General features: G+C 47.7%; 1 protein-coding gene across 3 annotated transcripts in view; it reads left to right on the top strand.

Annotated features, from left to right (window-relative positions):
• PCCB (propionyl-CoA carboxylase subunit beta) overlaps window positions 1–18,011 on the top strand; it is a 74,375-nt gene that overhangs the window by 15,423 nt on the left and 40,941 nt on the right. For 2 of the 3 annotated variants that reach the window (XR_016233291.1, XM_051859006.3), the window contains exons 5-7: window positions 1,744–1,857; window positions 6,059–6,169; window positions 17,896–18,004. Coding sequence is in view for 2 of the 3 variants with exons in the window: in XM_051859006.3 (XP_051714966.1) it covers window positions 1,744–1,857; window positions 6,059–6,169; window positions 17,896–18,004 (334 nt within the window). In the remaining variant the exon portion in view is untranslated. The remainder of the gene's footprint in view (window positions 1–1,743; window positions 1,858–6,058; window positions 6,170–17,895; window positions 18,005–18,011) is intronic. The other variant, XM_051859007.3, reaches the window with a different exon arrangement.

Raw genomic sequence — 18,011 nt, 5'->3', positions numbered from 1 at the left:
AGCTATCTCAGAAATCTGAATATAGATCTACTATACAACCCAGCCATCTTCCTCCTGGGAATTTATCCAAGGGAAATGAAATCAGCAGATAAAAGGATTACCTGCACCCTATGTTTATTGCAGCTCAGTTCATAATAGCTAAGACATAGAATCAACCCAAATGCCTGTCAACTGAAGACTGGATAAAGAAATTATGGGATATGTACTCTATGGAATATTATATAGCAGTAAAAAATGAAATCTGGTCATTTGCAAAAAAAAGTGGATGAATCTGGAAAACATCATACTTAGTGAAATAAACCAGTCCTAAAGGGACAAATACCATAGTTCTCCCTGATCTGTGATAACTAACAGAGCACCTAAAAGGCAATCTGCAGAAGTGAAATTGACACTTTGAGAAGCAATGACTTGAACAGCCCTTGTCTTGACTGTTGAGGAACAGTGTTTTTTTTTTTGTACTATTTGTTAAACGCTTCACTTAACATAGAGTTAATCATGTGTATAAAGTTAATTGAAAATAGATCTCAGTAAAAAATAAGAGTGGAAATAAGGGAGGGAGGAGGAAGAGGGATGGAAGTATGGGTGGGAGGGCAGGCATGGTGGAGGGAATCACCATGTTCCTAAAGTTGTAATTATGAAGTGTATGAAGTTTATAAAGCTGTATCATTCTGCATACATTCCTATGGACTTACTTGTAAGAGTATAGTTGAAAAACTTGCCATGGGATCCCATATCCCCTTAAGCTGTGTAGTAAAAATACCATCTTAAGTGTTAAAGTGATCATATGGATAGGATCAAGTGTTTGGTAATAATCATAAATGGAATTAAAAAGGAGAGAATATTCCAACATGGAAAGCAGTCCACACAGCCAACTAGAATGATAATCACTTTAAGTAGCACTCTGACCTCAGAATCAACTCTTTAGGCATTTGGATCTGGCTTAAAAGCCCACGAGACCATTTCAGGCATGGAAAGCCAAGACACTGTGACAAAGAATGTCCTACATGAAGGATCTCTGTTAGTAAGACCCCAGTGGAAAGAAGGGGCCATCAAAGAAAGAGGTACTTTTCTCTGAAGGGAGGAGAGAAGTTCCACTTTCCTTATGGCCTTATCTAAATACTGACAGAGTTTTTGAATTCAGAAGGTTTCCACAGCCTAGGCAGCTCATGTCAAGAGCCTTGGGTAACCGCTGATGTCACACATAAGAGTGTTAATTGTTAAATTAACAATAGGAGTCCCTGTGCTCTAAGTCCCCATGCAGGACCTCTGTCTTCAATGAGTTGTATCATGAGAGTTGACTATAAAACTTGTTCTCAAAGATTTATTTCGTGTTAGTATATTAAGTGGAAGATATGAACAGCCCTTGTCTCAACTGTTGAGGAGCTTTTTTTTTTGTGCAAATTATTGAAATCTTTACTTAGTATAGAGTTGGTCTTCTGTGTATAAAGTTAATTGAAAATGGATCTTAGTGGAGAATGGGACTGGGAATGGGAGAGGGAGGAGGAGGAGGAGTGGGAGATGGGTGGTAAGGCATGTGTGGTGGAAAGAATCGCTATATTCCTAAAGTTGTACTTAAGACATGCACGAAGTTTGTATTCCTTAAACAGAAGTTTTCTTTGAAAAAAAAAAAAAAAGAAAAAGTATACTCAATAACATTTTCCTGAAAATGCTACAGAGCAGTTCTTCATCAGGGCTGCTTTTGGCATCAAGAGCAGTTGTCTCATGATTTCTCTGCTCTGGCAGATCATGGACCAGGCCCTCACCGTCGGGGCACCAGTGATTGGGCTCAACGACTCTGGCGGAGCGCGGATCCAAGAGGGGGTGGAGTCCTTGGCTGGCTACGCAGACATCTTTCTGGTGAGAACCCTGTAACTAGAGAATGGAGAGAGTGAAGTAGGAGGCTTACTCCTGTGGCTGTGTCTTGCCAGAGCCTCCCTCTCTCTCTCTCTTCATTGTTGTGTCTGTTCTGTGGCTCCTTCCTGGGTCACGGAGGGTGGGTTGGGGGGTGGATGGGGAGGGTTCTCTTTCTTCCTGATAGAAGGCTACTATGGAGGAAAACAATGAAAGATCATTCATTAGGGAGAAGCAGCTGAAAATATTTTTTTTTTCCAAAAAGCAAGGCAGAGGGAATATGGAAGGTTAAAATAAAATTGATTTGCTAGCATTCAGACCTCTGTTTTCTCACTACCCTGCTTTTTTAATGCTCTGGATAAAACACTGTAGGACATCGTTCAAGGTCGAAGCAGTGGTAAAGGGAGGAAGAAGTCACTCCAAACCCCACAGTCAAAAACATTTGGAGATCATTGTTTTATATATCTTTTGTTTATTTGCGGCCTGAGATAACGAGAAAGAAGTGAATAGGAAGCCAAAATAATGTGTTACTTGAAGTATGAAGAAGTATATTGTGAGAGATACAGTCAGGAGACTGGGGTGCCCTGGGTACTGCTGGAGAGACTGGCAGCGTTTCTAGTGGGGAGGGAGGCGGGGGAAGGAAGAAGAGACAGGCCAGCATTGTTTCTAATCAGGCCAGCTGCTCTTGTCCTCTGCTGGCCTGTGGGCTTGGAAGGGTCCCATCTCCGGTCACTGCCCTTTGTGATTAGTCAGAAGAAAATGTGTGTTTACTTTTCGTGAGATGCTCTGTGAGTAATAGGAGTACGTAGTCGGGAAGCCAGTTTTTGTAGGTCTTAAGCCTACTTTCTCATCTTGAGCTTCAGGGATCACCCACCAGGGAGGGTTAGTTGTGGGTGGACTGGCCTGCACAGTTTAGGCCTGGAAGTGGCCCCTGTGTTAGAAGCAAAGGAAAGAGTGGCCTAAGAGAAGTAGCAAGGAATGAGGGGATTTTAAGGTGGCCTCTGATGTAACACATCTTTTTTGAGAATAGGTCTGGGGAGTTGGGTCTTTTGTTTTCAAGGGATGGACTTCGGTGACTTGAAGATTCATTGCTGGAGTGGGTATTTGGCCTAGCAGTTAAGAAGCCTGCATCCCATATCATAGTACCAGGGTTCAGTTCCTGGCCTCAGCCTGCTGGTTGTAGATTCTTGTCAATGCATACTGTGGGAGACAGCGATGATGGCTGAAGTGCTTGGGTTCCTGCCACCCGGGAGGGAAACCCAGATGATTTCCCTGCTTCCAGTCTTGACCTTGGCTGTTGCAGGCATTTAGGGGTGAACCTCTGGGTGGAATCTCTCTCTCTCTTTTCTCTCTCTCTCTCTCTGCTTCTTAATGAATTGAAAACATTTTGCATTACTGAATTAATTGCTTACTAATGCTGCTTTTCATTTTGGTGGAACCCTTATTATTTTTGGGTGACTTTTAATTTTGATGTAATTTCAAACTTCATAGAAACATTTCACCAAAAGCGAAGGAACTCCCATCTGTCCTTCTTCCAGATCCACCACTTGCTTGCATTTTCCTCCACTTATTCTGTCATCCTCCATATGTACATATTTGCATGTTGCATTTTTCCAAACATTTGGGGATAAATCTATGATACTGTGCTCCTTTAACCTATAAGTACTTCAGTGGGTATTTCAGAAGAATAAGGATGTTTTCTTGTATAACCAGAATATGATAATAAAAATCAGAACATCTAGCATTTATTCATCAATATTATTCTCTTTTTTTAAAAAAAGATTTATTACTTTATTTGAAAGATAGAGTTATGGAGGGGTGGAGGGTTGGAGGAGACAGAGGGCGGGACAGAGGGAGGGAGGGAGGGAGGGAGGGAGGGAGGAGAGAGAGAGAGAGAGAGAGAGAGAGAGAAAGAAAGAAAGAAAGAAAGAAAGAAAGAAAGAAAGAAAGAAAGAAAGGAAGAAAGGAAGGGAGGAAGGAAGGAAGGAAGGAAGGAAGGAAGGAAGGAAGGAAGGAAGGAAGGAAGGAAGAATGAATCTTCCACCTGCTGGTTCACTCCCAAAATGGCTGCAGTGGCCCAGGCTGGGGCAGCCCAAAGCCAGGAGGCCTGGAACTCTATCCGAGTCTCCCATGTGGATGGCAGAGGCCCAAGCACTAAGGTCATCTTCTGCTTCTTTCTCAGATGTGTTAGCAGGGAGTTGGATGGAAGTGGAGTAACTGGGAATTGAACTGCTACTCACATGGGATACTAGTGTTGTAGGTAGCAGCTTAACCTGCTGCTACAGTGCTACAGTGCCAGCCCCCATCAATATTATTCTAATCCACAGTCATTATTCACATTTCACCCAGTGGCCTTAATGCAATCCTTTGTAGCACTTTTTGCTTTTCTGGTCAGGAGCCAGCTCAGGATTAAGGTCTATCTATAGTTGCTGTGTCCATTTAGCCTCTTTTATTCTGAAACAGTTCCTTGATCTTTCTTTCTCTCCAGAAGACGTTAAACAAAACCTGTCTTATTGAGGTATAATTGACAAATCATAAAGTATACCCATTGTGACCATATAGTTAAGTGATTTTTATAATACATTTCTAGACATCTGCAGCCACTACCATAGCATAGTTTCAGAACCTTTCTCTCATTCCAGAAAGATACTTTGCCACCTGGCAGTCTGTGGGGAGCAACTCGGACTAGACTAAGTTACTGGAATTAAGACTTTTTCTATGCATCTGCTCTCCCACAATATGGCGCTGAGAGAGGAGTAAACAACTTTTACACAGCTGCCTTCAGTTTGACCAATAACCTGCAGGAGCTGATCCTGCTCCTGATTGGAGGAGAGCAGCGTACTCGGCGTGTGGGTAGCAGAGTTGGGATTGGTGGAAGAGGACTATAAAGGAGGAGAGAGACAACATGCACCAGGAACATCTAAGGGGAACATCCGGATAACATCTGAGCAGCCCCTGAGAGGGCCGGCTGGCGGTGTGCCACTCCTCCGCGGAAGTGGGGAAAGTGGCAGGGGGGGCCCGCCCCTCCACGGAGGTGGAGGGACGGCAGCCAACCCGGGAAGAACCAGCAGCAAACCCGGGAAGGGCCGAGCAGACAAAAGAACAGCGCAGGGTCCTGTGTCGTTCCTCCACGAAGAGGGGGAGCGACAGCAGTCATCCCACCCAGCCCTAGGCAACTGCTCATCGTCCTTGTGTCCCAGTAGAGTTTATGACAAACGAACTGTCAAGCTAGTGTGGGCAATAGTAGCAGTCTCAGTTAAGAATGCTACAGACCCTCATTGTTTTTATCCTGAGTTCAGGAGTTCTTCAAAAATGATTGAACACTTCTTAATTTGTTCGTATTTGGTGTAGTTCCAGACCCATGGGTATTTGACTTTGACTGGTTGTTATTGTTTTGGGAGAGAATTTTCTGAACTCTTCAATCTGCCCTAACTGGAAGTCTAGCCACGCACCTTGATACTTGTGCCAACAGCATAGGCTACTTTTTATGCTGCTGTTAAGCTGTGTGCCATGTTGTATAGGGATTGGGATCACAGCCAAGGCAGGATGAGACATGGACCTGCTTCTCCGAAGCGGATAGAGCTCTAGACAAGGAAAGTGATGAGGGGCAGGCCAAGGGGTGTTTGGACCCCTTTTAGTCTTGCCTGGGTTCTCAAGTCCCTGCTGTTTTCCTGGAGGTGGCCTGAGGCTTAGCTCTTCCTAGCACTGTTGTCCTCACTTGGCCTTCCTGTCCCTGGCATGTCCTGTCTGGGCATGGGCAGACGTTGAAGACTCACTAGGAAGTGGCACCTGCCTCTTAGCCTTGCCCTATGATGTGCTGGTGCCCTCTGCAGAGGGTGGTCAGCCCTCCAGGGGAAGTGTTGGCGTTACATGCTATGCTGAGGTTTCTGTTCTCTGGCCAGCCTTGTGCAGATGGGAGCTGGGTCTGGAAGGTGTCTGGAGCCAGGGTGTGTGGGTTTCTCTCTAGCTCACATCCTGGTGGAGGTTTGGGGGAGTTGCTGCCAAGGAGGAGGGAAGGTATTAGCCCCAGAAAGCAAGGTGTCAACCATTCCACCGGTTAAGAGGGACATTCACATAGAGCTCTGGGAGAGCCTCACTGATGAGGCCTCTTGCCTCCTGGATTGAGTTTCCATGCAACAAAAGCTAAATGTTGTTTTATTGCATTTTCACCTCTGTAACCAGAGCCCCTGCCTTTCTCTCTTGGCAGAGGAATGTCGTGGCATCCGGAGTCATCCCCCAGATTTCTCTGATCATGGGCCCCTGTGCTGGTGGGGCTGTCTACTCCCCGGCCCTGACGGACTTCACGTTCATGGTAAAGGTGAGGAGGAAGGGCCTGTTTGGGGCTCCCTTTCAGAGTCACACAGTTCCTCATCTGCGATAAAAATAGTTCCAGACCCACATCTAGGTTATCTGAATTCTCACTGGCTTGCGGTGCCGTGATGCTGCGGTCTCAGTGGAGGGAAGGTTTCACACTAAATCTTTAGCTCGCGGAATTTGGTGGCAGGCGATGCTGATGTTCCTCATTGGTGAGAGATTTTACTTCTTGATCTGAATTGCAAATTGGTTTCCATTAATCAAAGGAGCCTGTCTTTTGCCAGACACATGACTTTACTGATCCTAGTCATAAAGTTTCTCAGGAAGGCTTTTCTAGAATCTACTTCTTATGAGAAGTTGTTTCTGTGTCCGTATTTGAACTTGAACTATTTGCCATGTTAGTACGTTTTCTCCAGAACGGTAACGGATCAGTCTGAATTCCAACTTCATTTTAAGAGGGACATATCTTAATTATGTGACTTTAATGGGATGATGTTTTAAAATGATTTGCAAACAAAGTCTACATGAGTTTATACGTAGTATTTACCCCTAATTGGATACCTTAATTAAAAAAAAAATCAACCTTTTCCTCTTCAAATCCAGTGCCGTGTGACTTACAGACAGAGATACATTCTGAGAAATGTGGTGTGTGGGATCGTGTCCTCAGAGACCTCACGGAATGTGCGTGAGCTAGGATGGCACAAGGCAGCGTGATCTTCCGGTACCACTGTTGTGTGTGCTCGGTTACTCCCAGAACGTGAGGCTGCGGCTCATGACTGTGTTATCATGCGCCAGGGACACTGAGACAGGCAGGCTGGGAGAAAGGCCTGGCGGTCAACCGACAAGAGGACGGCTCTGGTGGGAGAGTCCATGGGAAGCACTTTTTTTGGAGTTCAAGTTTCAAAGAGTGTTCTGTGACCGAACCGTTCTCAGTGACAGATTGAGAGCAATGTAAGTGTTCACCGATGGGTTGTTTCAAAGATTAAGAAACCCACATCTCTTACTTCCGCACAAAGCAGAATTCCCTGAGCTTTCCTGCCGATTCTCCATACATGCACCTAGCCCTACCCTGGTGCTCTCTCCGTCCCGCCTCTAGGAACACAGGTGTGGGAAGAGAGCCTCCCTGCCCACGTGTGCCCCTCTGTGAAACAGTGCTCCACACCTCTGCGGTGGCCCGTGCTGCCCTTTCTCGCTCTTCACTGTTCTCCATCTCTCCCGAGGTACTGCATCTTCCCGTCCGAACTTAGCCACGTTCAGGTCTCTGCCTGCCTTGCAAACAAAAGTAAGGCCCTCCCCTAATTTGTACCGTTCGGAAGCTATCGCTTTATTTCTTCCCATGTCTTTTTTTTTTTTTTAACTTAAAGATTTATTTATCTTGAAAGTTAGAGTTACAGAAACAGAGGAAGAGATACAGATAAATGGATCTTCAATCTTTTGGTTCACTCCCCAGATGGCTGCAAGGGCCAGCGCCGGGCTGGTTGAAGTCAGGAGCCAGGAGCTTCATCTCGGTCTCCTATGCAGGTGGCAGGGGCCCAAGCACTTGGCCATCATCCACGGCTTTTCCCAGGCCATCAGCAGGGAGCTGGATCGGAAGTGGAGCAGCCAGGACACAACCTGGTGCCCATATGTGATGCCAGCATTGCAGGCAGCAGCTTAACCTGCTACGCGCCAGCCCCTCTTCCCATGTCTTTAACATGCTGATTTAGCTCAGTCCTCCTGTACCCTACACCTGTTTTTCGATGGTCATCAGTGACTGGAACATTGCAGTGCTTTCAGCAGCATTCTTTTCCTTTGCCTCCTGTGGTGCTGTTCTCTGGCATCTTCCTTCCTGTCCACCTCGGCTGTACATTCTTGGGTTCTGTTGGCAGTTGACGCCATTTGACTCAGACTCCAGAGGCTGGAGCTCATTAATTCTTTTTTATCCTAAGCATTCCCGACTCACTTGCCAAACTTTCATTAATACTTGCATGTTGATGAGACTTCCTCTCTTGTCCTCCACAATTAATTATGAAACCTTAATGATTGTGTATGTTAAATATTCCATGTGTTTAATAAGAATACAATAAAATACCAAGAGAATCTTTTATTTGAGAGGCAGAGAGAGGGAGAGTAAATATGAACTTCCATCTTCTTATTCATTCCCTAGATGCCTGCAACAGCTGAGGCTGGGCCAGGGCCAAGGCTGGGAGCTCTGAACTCAATCCAGGTCTCTCGTGTGGGTGGCAGGAACCCAACTGAGCCATCGCCACTCCCAGGCTCCCAGGGTCTGCATCGGCAGGAAGCTGGAGTCAGGAGCTGGAGTCTGCACTGGAACCCAGACACATAGATATGGGATGTTGGCATCTTTTTTTTTTTTTTAATTTATTTGAAAGAATTACACAGAGAGAGGATGACAGAGCTTTTATCTACTGTTTCACTCCCTGATGGCTGCAACAGCCAGGACTGAACCAGGAAAAGTCAGGTGCCAGGAGCTTCTTCCAGGTCTCCTACTTCGGTGCAGGACCCCAAAGAGTTGGACCATCTTTTGCTGCTTTCTCAGGCCATAGCAGAGAGCTGGATTGGAAGTGGAACAGCCTGGACTTGAACCGGCACAAATATGGGATGCTGGCACTGCAGGTGGCAACTTTACCCACTACGCCACAGTGATGGCCCCATGTTCCACTTCTGACTCAGCTCTCTGCTGGTGCTTGTGGGAGGGCAGCAGAGGATGGCTCAAGTGCTTGGGGCCTTGTCACCCATGTGGAGGACCTAGAGGTCCTGGCTCCTGGTTTCAACCTGGCCCAGCCCTGGCAGTTGCGGCCATTTGGGGAGTGAACCAGTGGTTGGAAAAATCTCTTCCTCTCTTTTTTTTTATTTTTTTTATTTTTTGACAGGCAGAGTGGACAGTGAGAGAGAGAGAGACAGAAAGAAAGGTCTTCCTTTTGCCGTTGGTTCACCCTCCAATGGCCGCCGCGGCTGGCGTGCTGCGGCCAGCGCACCGCGCTGATCCAATGGCAGGAGCCAGGAGCCAGGTGCTTTTCCTGGTCTCCCATGGGGTGCAGGGCCAAAGCACCTGGGCCATCCTCCACTGCACTCCCTGGCCACAGCAGAGAGCTGGCCTGGAAGAGGGGCAACCGGGACAGAATCCGGCGCCCCAACCGGGACTAGAACCCGGTGTGCCGGCGCCGCTAGGCGGAGGATTAGCCTAGTGAGCCGCGGCGCCGGCCCCTCTCTGTCTTTTCTTCTCCCTCCTGCCCCTCTATAACGCTGCCTTTCAAAATAAGTAAAACACATGTTAAAAAAAAGAAAAAGAAAAAAGAAAATCAGTGGTGAGAGGGAAAGTTCCAGCCTTGTTCCAGACCTCCGTGGGAAAGCTTCTAGTTTCTCATCAGGAAGTGTGATACTAGCTGTAGGTTTTCTTTAGACGTTCTTACCACATTGAATTAGTGCCTCTGTATTCCTAGTTTGCCTAGAGTTTGCGTGTTTTAAAGATTTATGTATTTGAAAGGCTGAATGATAGAGAAAGAGAAAGACACACACACACACACACACACACACACACAGAGAAAGAGAGAATCTTCCATCTGATGGTTTGCTGCCCAGATGGCTGCAACAAGCAGGCTGGGGTCAGGAGCTAGGAGCTCCCTCTGGGCTCTCATGTGGTTGGCAGGGGACCAAATGCTTGGACCATCATCTGCTGCCTACCCAGGCGCATTAGCAGGAGCTGGAGTGGAAGCAGAGCAGCCAGGACTGAACCAGCACTCTAATACGGGATACAGAGGTCGCAAGTGGTTGGCTTAACCTGCTCTGTCACAGTGAAGGGGTGGGAACCCTCACAGTATTCCTTTATTGTGTTAATATCTTTAGTGTAGTGATGTGCTGTACATCTACAGTGTTATTAGTAAGCTGTCTTAGATTTTTTTCTTATTTATCCTAGCTAGAGGTTTAGTAGTGATTTTGTTGATCTTTTTCAAAGATCAGCCTTTGATTTATGCGCCTTCCCCACCCCCTCCCCCATTGATTTTCTATGTCATCTCTAGTTTTTATTATTTCTTCTTATTATTTTTTTTTTTTGACAGGCAGAGTGGACAGTGAGAGAGACAGAGAGAAAGGTCTTCTTCCTTTTGCTGTTGGTTCACCCTCTAATGGCCGCTGCTGGTGCGCTGCGGCCGGTGCACCGCGCCTATCCGAAGCCAGGAGCCAGGTGCTTCTCCTGGTCTCCCATGGGGTGCAGGGCCCAAGCACCTGGGCCATCCTCCACTGCACTCCCTGGCCACAGCAGAGAGCTGGCCTGGAAGAGGGGCAACCGGGACAGAATCCGGCGCCCTGACTGGGACTAGAACCCGGAGTGCTGGTGCCGCAAGGCGGAGGATTAGCCTACTGAGCCGCGGCACCGGCCTTTATTATTTCTTTTCTTCATCTTACTTTGGGTTTAATTTTCTGTTTTTGAAATTTCCTAAAGTAGAGGGATTACTTTCTTGATTTCTCTTCTGTTCTAGTATATGCATTCAGTGCTGTAAATTTCCTTCCACGTATTGCTTTTGCTGCATCCCACAGATTTTTTTGTACTTTAATTTTCTTAGTTCAAATTATTTTTTAATTTTTTAAGAGATTTCTTATTTTTTCTTTTTTTTTTCTTTCTTTCTTAAAGACTTATTTATTTGAAAGTTAGAGTTACAGAGAGAGGGAGATACAGAGATCCCCCATATGCTGGTTCACTGTTCAGATGGCTGCAATAGCCAGGGCTGGGCCAGGCCAAAGCCAGGAGCCAGGAGCTTTGTCCAGGTCTCCCACGTGGGTGCAGGGCCCAAACTCCTGGGCCGTCTTCTGCTGCTTTCCCAGACACATTAGCAGGGAGCTGGATTGGTAGTGGAGCAGCCGGGACACAGACTGGAGCCCATATGGGATGCTGGCTTGCAGCTGGAGGCTTTACCTGCTACATCATGATACTGGCCCTTAAGATGTTTCTTCTTTGACCCATGTGTCATGTAAAAGCATGTTGTTTCCCTTTCAAGTATTTTGGGATTTTCCAGCTGTTACTGATAGCTAGTTTAATTCCACTGTGGTCTGAGGGAAGACATTGGATGACTTCTGTTCTTTTAAATTAAGATGTGTTTTATGAGCCAAGATGTGGTCTGTCTTGGTGAATGTTCCATGGGTTCTTGAGAAGAATGTATGCTCTGTTGTTGGGTGAAGAGATCTGTAGATGTTCGTCATGTCCAGTTAATTGATGGTGTTGTGGATTTTTACCCATGGGTCTTTACTAATTTTTCTCCTTGATGGATCTGTCCATTTTTTGATGGAGGTCTGTTGAGGAATTACTTGTTTATCTTTGTGGTTCTATCAGTGCTTGCTCATGCTACTGTGACACTACGGTGTTAGGTATATGCACGCGAAGCGTTATGTCTTTTTGGAGAACTGAGTCCTTTACTGTTATATGGTATTCTTCTTTATCTCTAACTAATTCGGTCTGAAGTGTGCAATGTTTGAATTTACTATAACTATTCCTGGTTTCTTTTGGTTAATGTTATCTTTCTCCATACATTTACTTTTAATCAATCTATGCTATGTTTACTTTTTAAAGAATTATTTCTTTATTTTCAAAGTGGGGAGGGGAGAGGGAGAGAGGGTATGAGAGAGAGAGAGAGAGAGAGACACACAGAGAGAATGTCTTCCATCTGCTTCTTCACTCCCCCACCTCCATAACTATAATCACCAGGGCTGAGCTAGGCCCAAGTCAGGAGCTTCCTGCGGGTCTCCCGCATGGGTGGCAGGGGCCCAAACACTTGGGCCTTATTCTGCTGCTTTTCCCAGGCTATTAGCAGGGAGTTGGATAGGAAGTAGAGCAGCTGGGACACAAACCAGCATCACAACATGGGTGGCCTGTTTTTTTTTTTTTTTTTTTTTTTTTTTAAGAATTATTTATTTATTTGAAAGGTGGAGTGGGGCCGGTGCTGTGGCTCAGTGGGTTAACGCCCTGGCCTGAAGCACCGGCATCCCATATGGGTGCCAGGATTCTAGTCCTGGCTACTCCTCTTCCGATCCAGCTCTCTGCTGTGGCCTGGGACAGCAGTAGAAGATCCCTGGGCTCCTGCACCCGCGTGGGAGACCTGGAGGAAGCTCCTGGCTCCTGCCTTCAGATCAGCGCAGCTCCGGCTGTTGCGGTCAGTTGGGGAGTGAACCATCAGATGGAAGACTTCTCTCTCTGTCTCTGCCTCTCTCTGTAACTCTGCCTGCCAAATAAATAAAATAAATCTTAAAAAAAAAAAAAAAGAAAGGTGGAGTGAAAGGGGGGAGGGAAGAGGGAGAGAGGGAGGGAGGGGAGGGAGAGAGAGATGGGGGGAGAGAGAGAGAGAGAAATTGATTTTCCTCTGCTGGTTCACCCCACAAATGGCCGTAACAGTCAGGGCTGGGCCAGGCTGAAACCAGGAGCTAGGGACTCTGTCCTGGTCTTCCGCATGTGTGGCAGCAGCCCAAGTACTTGGGCCATAGTCTGCTGCTTTCCCAGGAGCACTGGCAGGAAGTTGAATCAGAAATGGCGCAGCTTGGACTCAAACTGATACCCATATGGATGCCAGTGCCATTTACCTGCCGTGCTACAGCTCTGGCCTCTGGGTCTTGCTTCTTAATCCACTCTGACAATCCATTTTTTAAAATTGATGCTTTTAGGGGTTGGCGCTGTGGCATAGCGGGTAAAGCCACTGCTTGTGGTGCTGGCATCACATATGGGTGCCAGTTGGTGTCCCGGCTGCTCCTCTTCTGATCTGGCTCCCTGCTAATGCACCTGGGAAAGCAGCAGAAGATGGCTGAAGTGCTTGGGCTCCTGCACCATGTGGAAGACCTGAAAGAAGCTCCTTGCTCTTGGCTTTGGACTGGCCTAGCTCTGGCCATTGCAGCCATTTGGGGAGTGAACCAGCAGATGGAAGATCTCACTCTTGTCTCTATAACTCTGCCTTTCAAATAAATAAATAAATCTTAAAAAAAAACCCGATGCATTTAGACCATTGGTATGTGATTATTGATATAGTTGTTTGTTGTTTTTCATTTGTTGCCTTTGTTCTTTGTTCCTGTTTTTATTTATTTATTTGCCAGATAGAGTTAGACAGTGAGAGAGAGAGAAAGGTCTTCCTTCCGTTGGTTCACCCCCAAATGGCTGCCATGGCCGGATCTATGCTGATCTGAAGCCAGGAACCAGGTGTTTCCTCCTGGTCTTCCACGTGGGTGCAGGGGCCCAAGCACTTGGGCCATCCTCCACTGCCCTCCTGGGCCACAGCAGAGAGCTGGACTGGAAGAGGAGCAACCGGGACTAGAACCTAATGCAGGCAGAGCATTAGCCTAGTGAGCTGTGGCGCTGGCCTATACTTTTTTTTTTTTTTTAAAGTTTGTTTTATTTATTTGAAAGACAGAGTTACAGAGAGAGGGAGAGACAGAGAGAGAGGTCTTCCATCCGCTGGGTCACTCCCTGGGTGACCTCAACAGCCGGAGCTGAGCTGATCTAAAGCCAGGAGCCAGGAGCTTCTTCTGGGTCCTGCCAGCTGGATACAGGGGCCCAAGGACTTGGGCCAACTCCATTGCTTTCCTAGGCCACAGCAGAGAGCTGGATCAGAAGTGGAACAGCTGGGACTTGAACTGGCACCCACATGGAATGCCAGCACCCAAGGCGGTGGCTTTGCCCGCAGGCTGCTGCTTTACCCGCTTTGCCACAGCGCCGGCCCCTGTGACTTTTATGTTGTTCAGTGTTGGCTGGACTTGCTGTCTGACGATTTGGGGGAGATTCTCAGCATTGCTGTTTGCAGTATTCTGTGCGTTTGTTTCCGCTCCTGCTAGGGTTCCCCTTGTGTGTGTGTTGCACCTTGCGGAGCTGTCCCCCAAGTCCAGATACTCTGTGTGTATCCGCTCGAGTCTCATTGTGCTTTCCAGTTTTGGTGATCTGTGAGATACCCTCGAGCCCACAGACTTCTTTCCCGAGCCGAGCCCCGTCTGCAGTAAGCACAGCAAAGGCAGGCTTCCCTTCTGCGACAGCGCTTTTGGTCTCTGGTGTCTCTTTTTGGCTCTCTCAGGATTTGCATCCCTCTGCCTGCTTTGCCCATCTGTTCTTACATGCTGTCTGCTTTGTCTGTAGGGAGCCTTTGGCGTCTTAATCGCCATAGTCGTTTCAGATTCGTGATCTGTTAATTCTAGCATCTCTGCCGTATCTGATTCTGATGCTTGCTATGCCTTTCCTAACTCTGCTTTTTTGCCTTTCAATATGTTTTATAACTTTTTCTTGGTAGCCCAAGTTGGCATACATGGGCCCTGGGTAACGTGGAAGGTGTGGGGGAGGAGGAGTGAGCCGTAGTCGTGTGAGTAGCTCTTAGTCACTTAGTGAGCCTGGGCCTCTGGATTCTGAACTTCATGCATGCTTTTTTTTTTTTTTAATCTTTATATACAGAAGATCAATTTAGTATATAGTAAGTAAAAATTTCAACAGTTTGTACCCACACAGAAACACAAAGTATAAGTACTGTTTGAATACTAGTTATACTGTTAATACACATAGTACAACACATTAAGGACAGAGATCCTACATGAGGAGTAAGTGTACAGTGACTCCCATTGTTGATTTAACAATTGGCACTCTTATTTATGGTGTCAGTAATCACCGCGGCTCTTGTCATGAGTTGTCAAGGCTATGGAAGCCTCTTGAGTTCGCCAGCCCTGATCATATTTGGACAAGGTCATAGTCAAAGTGGAAGTTCTCTCCTCCCTTCAGAGAAAGGTACCTCCTTCTTTGATGGCCCGTTCTTTCAGCTGGGTTCTCACTCACCTCACTCACAGAGATCTGTCATTTAGGTTTTTTTTTTTTTTGCCAGAGTGTCTTAGCTTTCCATGCCTGAAATACTCTCATGGGCTTTTTAGCTGGATCCGAATGCCTTAAGGGCTGATTCTGAGACCAGAGCATGCACGCTTTTCGATGGCTCCCCCTTTGGCGGGATAGGACAGCCAGAGGGGCCGGCACCGTGGCGTGGAAGGTAAAGCTGCCTTCTGCAGTGTCAGCATCACATATGGGTGCTGGTTTGAGTCCTGGCTGCTCCACTTCCGATCCAGTTCCCTGCTAATGCACCTGGAAAAGCAGAGGAAAATGGCCCAAGTGCTGGGGCCCCTGCACCCGCATGGGAGACCTGGAAGGAGATCCTGGGTCTTGGCCCATCCCTGGCTGTAGTGGCCATTTGGGAGTGAATCAGTGGATGGAAGATATTCCCCCCCCCCCACCTTAGTTCTCCCCCTTCTCTTGCTGTGTCTCTGCCTTTCAAATAAAATAAATACATCTTGAAAAAAGAAAAAGGATAGTAAGAGTGCACAGGAGGGCACATTTCTCTCGTTTTTCCTGGAAAACTAGAGCTGGCGGCGTTGGTGTCACGTGTGGCAAGGCAGCAGCAGATGAGGCTGTGTGGTTCAAGGGTCTCTCCTGGGGGCAGAGCTTAAGAACAGACTGTTCTGGAGCGTTTCAGAACCAGAGCGGCCCCTCCCCCCTCGCGCTGGAGCTGGAGGGATTGTTCTCTGACGATTCCCTGAGGGTCACCTTGGGCCTCGGGTGAAACTCCTGAGGTCAGAACTCAAACACGGAGGCGGGCGCAGTGACTGGGCTTCCTTGGAGTTTCCCTGTCCCCAGGGAGCCTCCAGCTGTTTGTGAGCTTCGGCCTGCGCTGCCTCGGGGAGGGTTTCCCTGGGCCTGGGGAGGTTTGTTCTCAGGGTTCTGGTCCGACAAGCCGCAGTTCGCTGGCTTTGCCCTGTGACCGCAGCTCTCTGGTGGCCTGAGAGCGGCGGATTTTTCCATTTGTCCAGCTTTTCGTTTGTGGGGACACAGCATCCACTTCCAGCTGCTTACGTGCCGGACTGGAAACTGGAAGTCCTCTGCTCCCAGTTTTTTAGCTGCTATGAACACCTAATGCTGCTGTGAGCATTCGGCCAGAAGTGTTCGTGCGGGGAGGGAGCCTGGGTAGACGTCCTCCAGCAAGTCCCCACCAGGGGACTGTAAAAGACGGCCACATCCCATCATTGGCTGAGGACTGACTTTCTTGGTATATAAGTGCCAGTTATCCATTAGAAGAATAGGTGAAGGACACGGACAGTGAGTCTGCAGGGAGGACTGCGGTTAGACATTTGTTGCAGACTTAGCACAATGGTGGACACAAGTCAATGACATCAGCAGGTGACCAGTAAATGATGCTGCATGATATACTGATAAGGAATGAGCTCTTCAAACTAGAGTATTATGTTAAAAAGCCAAATTTAAGAATAACGCGTATAGGACACCGTTAGAAAATGTTATATTGGGGCTGCTGCTGTGGCGTAGCAGGGAAAGCCACTGGCTGCAGTGCCCGCAGCCCATATGGGCACCGGTTAGAGTCCCCTCTCCCCTCCTCGAGCTGGAGCGCTCTGCTGTGGCCTGGGAAAGCAGTGGAAGATGGTTCAAGTCGTTTGGCCCCTGCACCGTGTGGGAAGACCCGGATGAAGCTCCTGGCTCCTGGCTTTGGATCAGCACAACTCTGACCGTTGTGGCCAATTGGGGAGTGAACCAGTGGATGGAAGACCTCTCTCTCTCTCTCTCTCTCTCTCTCTCTCTCTCTGCCTCTCCTCTCTCTGTGTAACTCTAACTTTCAAATAAATAAATAAATCTTTTTTTATTTAAAAAAAATTTTTTTTGACAGGCAGAGTGGACAGTGAGAGAGAGACAGAGAGAAAGGTCTTCCTTTGCCATTGGTTCACCCTCCAATGGCCGCTGCGGCCGGCACACCGCGCTGATCCGAAGGCAGGAGCCAGGTGCTTCTCCTGGTCTCCCATGGGGTGCAGGGCCCAAGCACTTGGGCCATCCTCCACTGTACTCCCTGGCCATAGCAGAGAGCTGGCCTGGAAGAGGGGCAACCGGGACAGAATCCGGCGCCCTGACCGGGACTAGAACCCGGTGTGCCGGCACCGCTAGGTGGAGGATTAGCCTAGTGAGCCACGGCGCTGGCCAATAAATCTTTTTTTTTTTTTTAAAGAAAATGTTTATATTAGAAAATAAAAGGGTATTGTGTGTACGTGCATGCACAAATGTTGATTTACACGTGGATGTCTTAGGAGAGACAGGAAACTGACAGTGGTTGCCTTTGAGGAAGGGAGGTAGAGGGCTGGAACTAGGGGCTGGGATATGGACGTACTTTCTTCTGAATCTCCTTTAGCGACTGTGTTTTACCGCATGCCTTTGTTATCTGTAGATTAGAAAGTGAGCTTTCAGAGTCGCCCTCTCCTCACATAGAGGATTGTCGTGTCCACGGCTGCATTTGCAGGGGGCCAGTGGCACGCCATCTTGGTGCCTCCTTTATCCCAGTTTGTGAGCGAGGGTGCTGACAGTGCCTGGGCGTTAATGGCACGCTGCCGTGGAGTGCTCAGAAAAGCGGGGGTGCGCCGCAGGCTCTGAGCAAGGTCCATCAACCGCTGTGTTCACAGATGAATGACCCTGAGATGCTACCCGCGCTGCAAGTTAATTTACCGAAAATAGAACCATGCAACCAGTTGCAAAAAAAAAAAAGAAAAAAAAAAAAAGCTAGATGGCAAAGTCAAGGGAAACTTGACCGTGTAGTCTTCTGTCTTTGAGGTGCATCCCAGCCTGGCTATGCCACTGTGTCAGTGCCTTCCCTGTCTTTGTCTTCTTGGTTGAGTGAGCTCTAAGGCTTTGGGCAGCTCTGGGGCTCCGAGACAGACTGTTTGGGAAATCTCTGATTTCAGGACACCTCCTACCTGTTCATCACTGGCCCTGATGTTGTGAAGTCTGTCACAAATGAGGATGTCACCCAGGAGGAGCTGGGCGGTGCCAAGACCCACACCACCATGTCAGGTGAGAG

This window comes from Oryctolagus cuniculus, chromosome 4, assembly GCF_051225735.1.
Source record: "Oryctolagus cuniculus isolate XC-2025 breed Fujian yellow rabbit chromosome 4, ASM5122573v1, whole genome shotgun sequence".
Lineage (NCBI taxonomy): Eukaryota > Metazoa > Chordata > Mammalia > Lagomorpha > Leporidae > Oryctolagus > Oryctolagus cuniculus.
The sequence above is the reverse complement of the archived record's forward strand: the minus strand, read 5'-3'. Positions and strand labels throughout refer to the sequence as shown.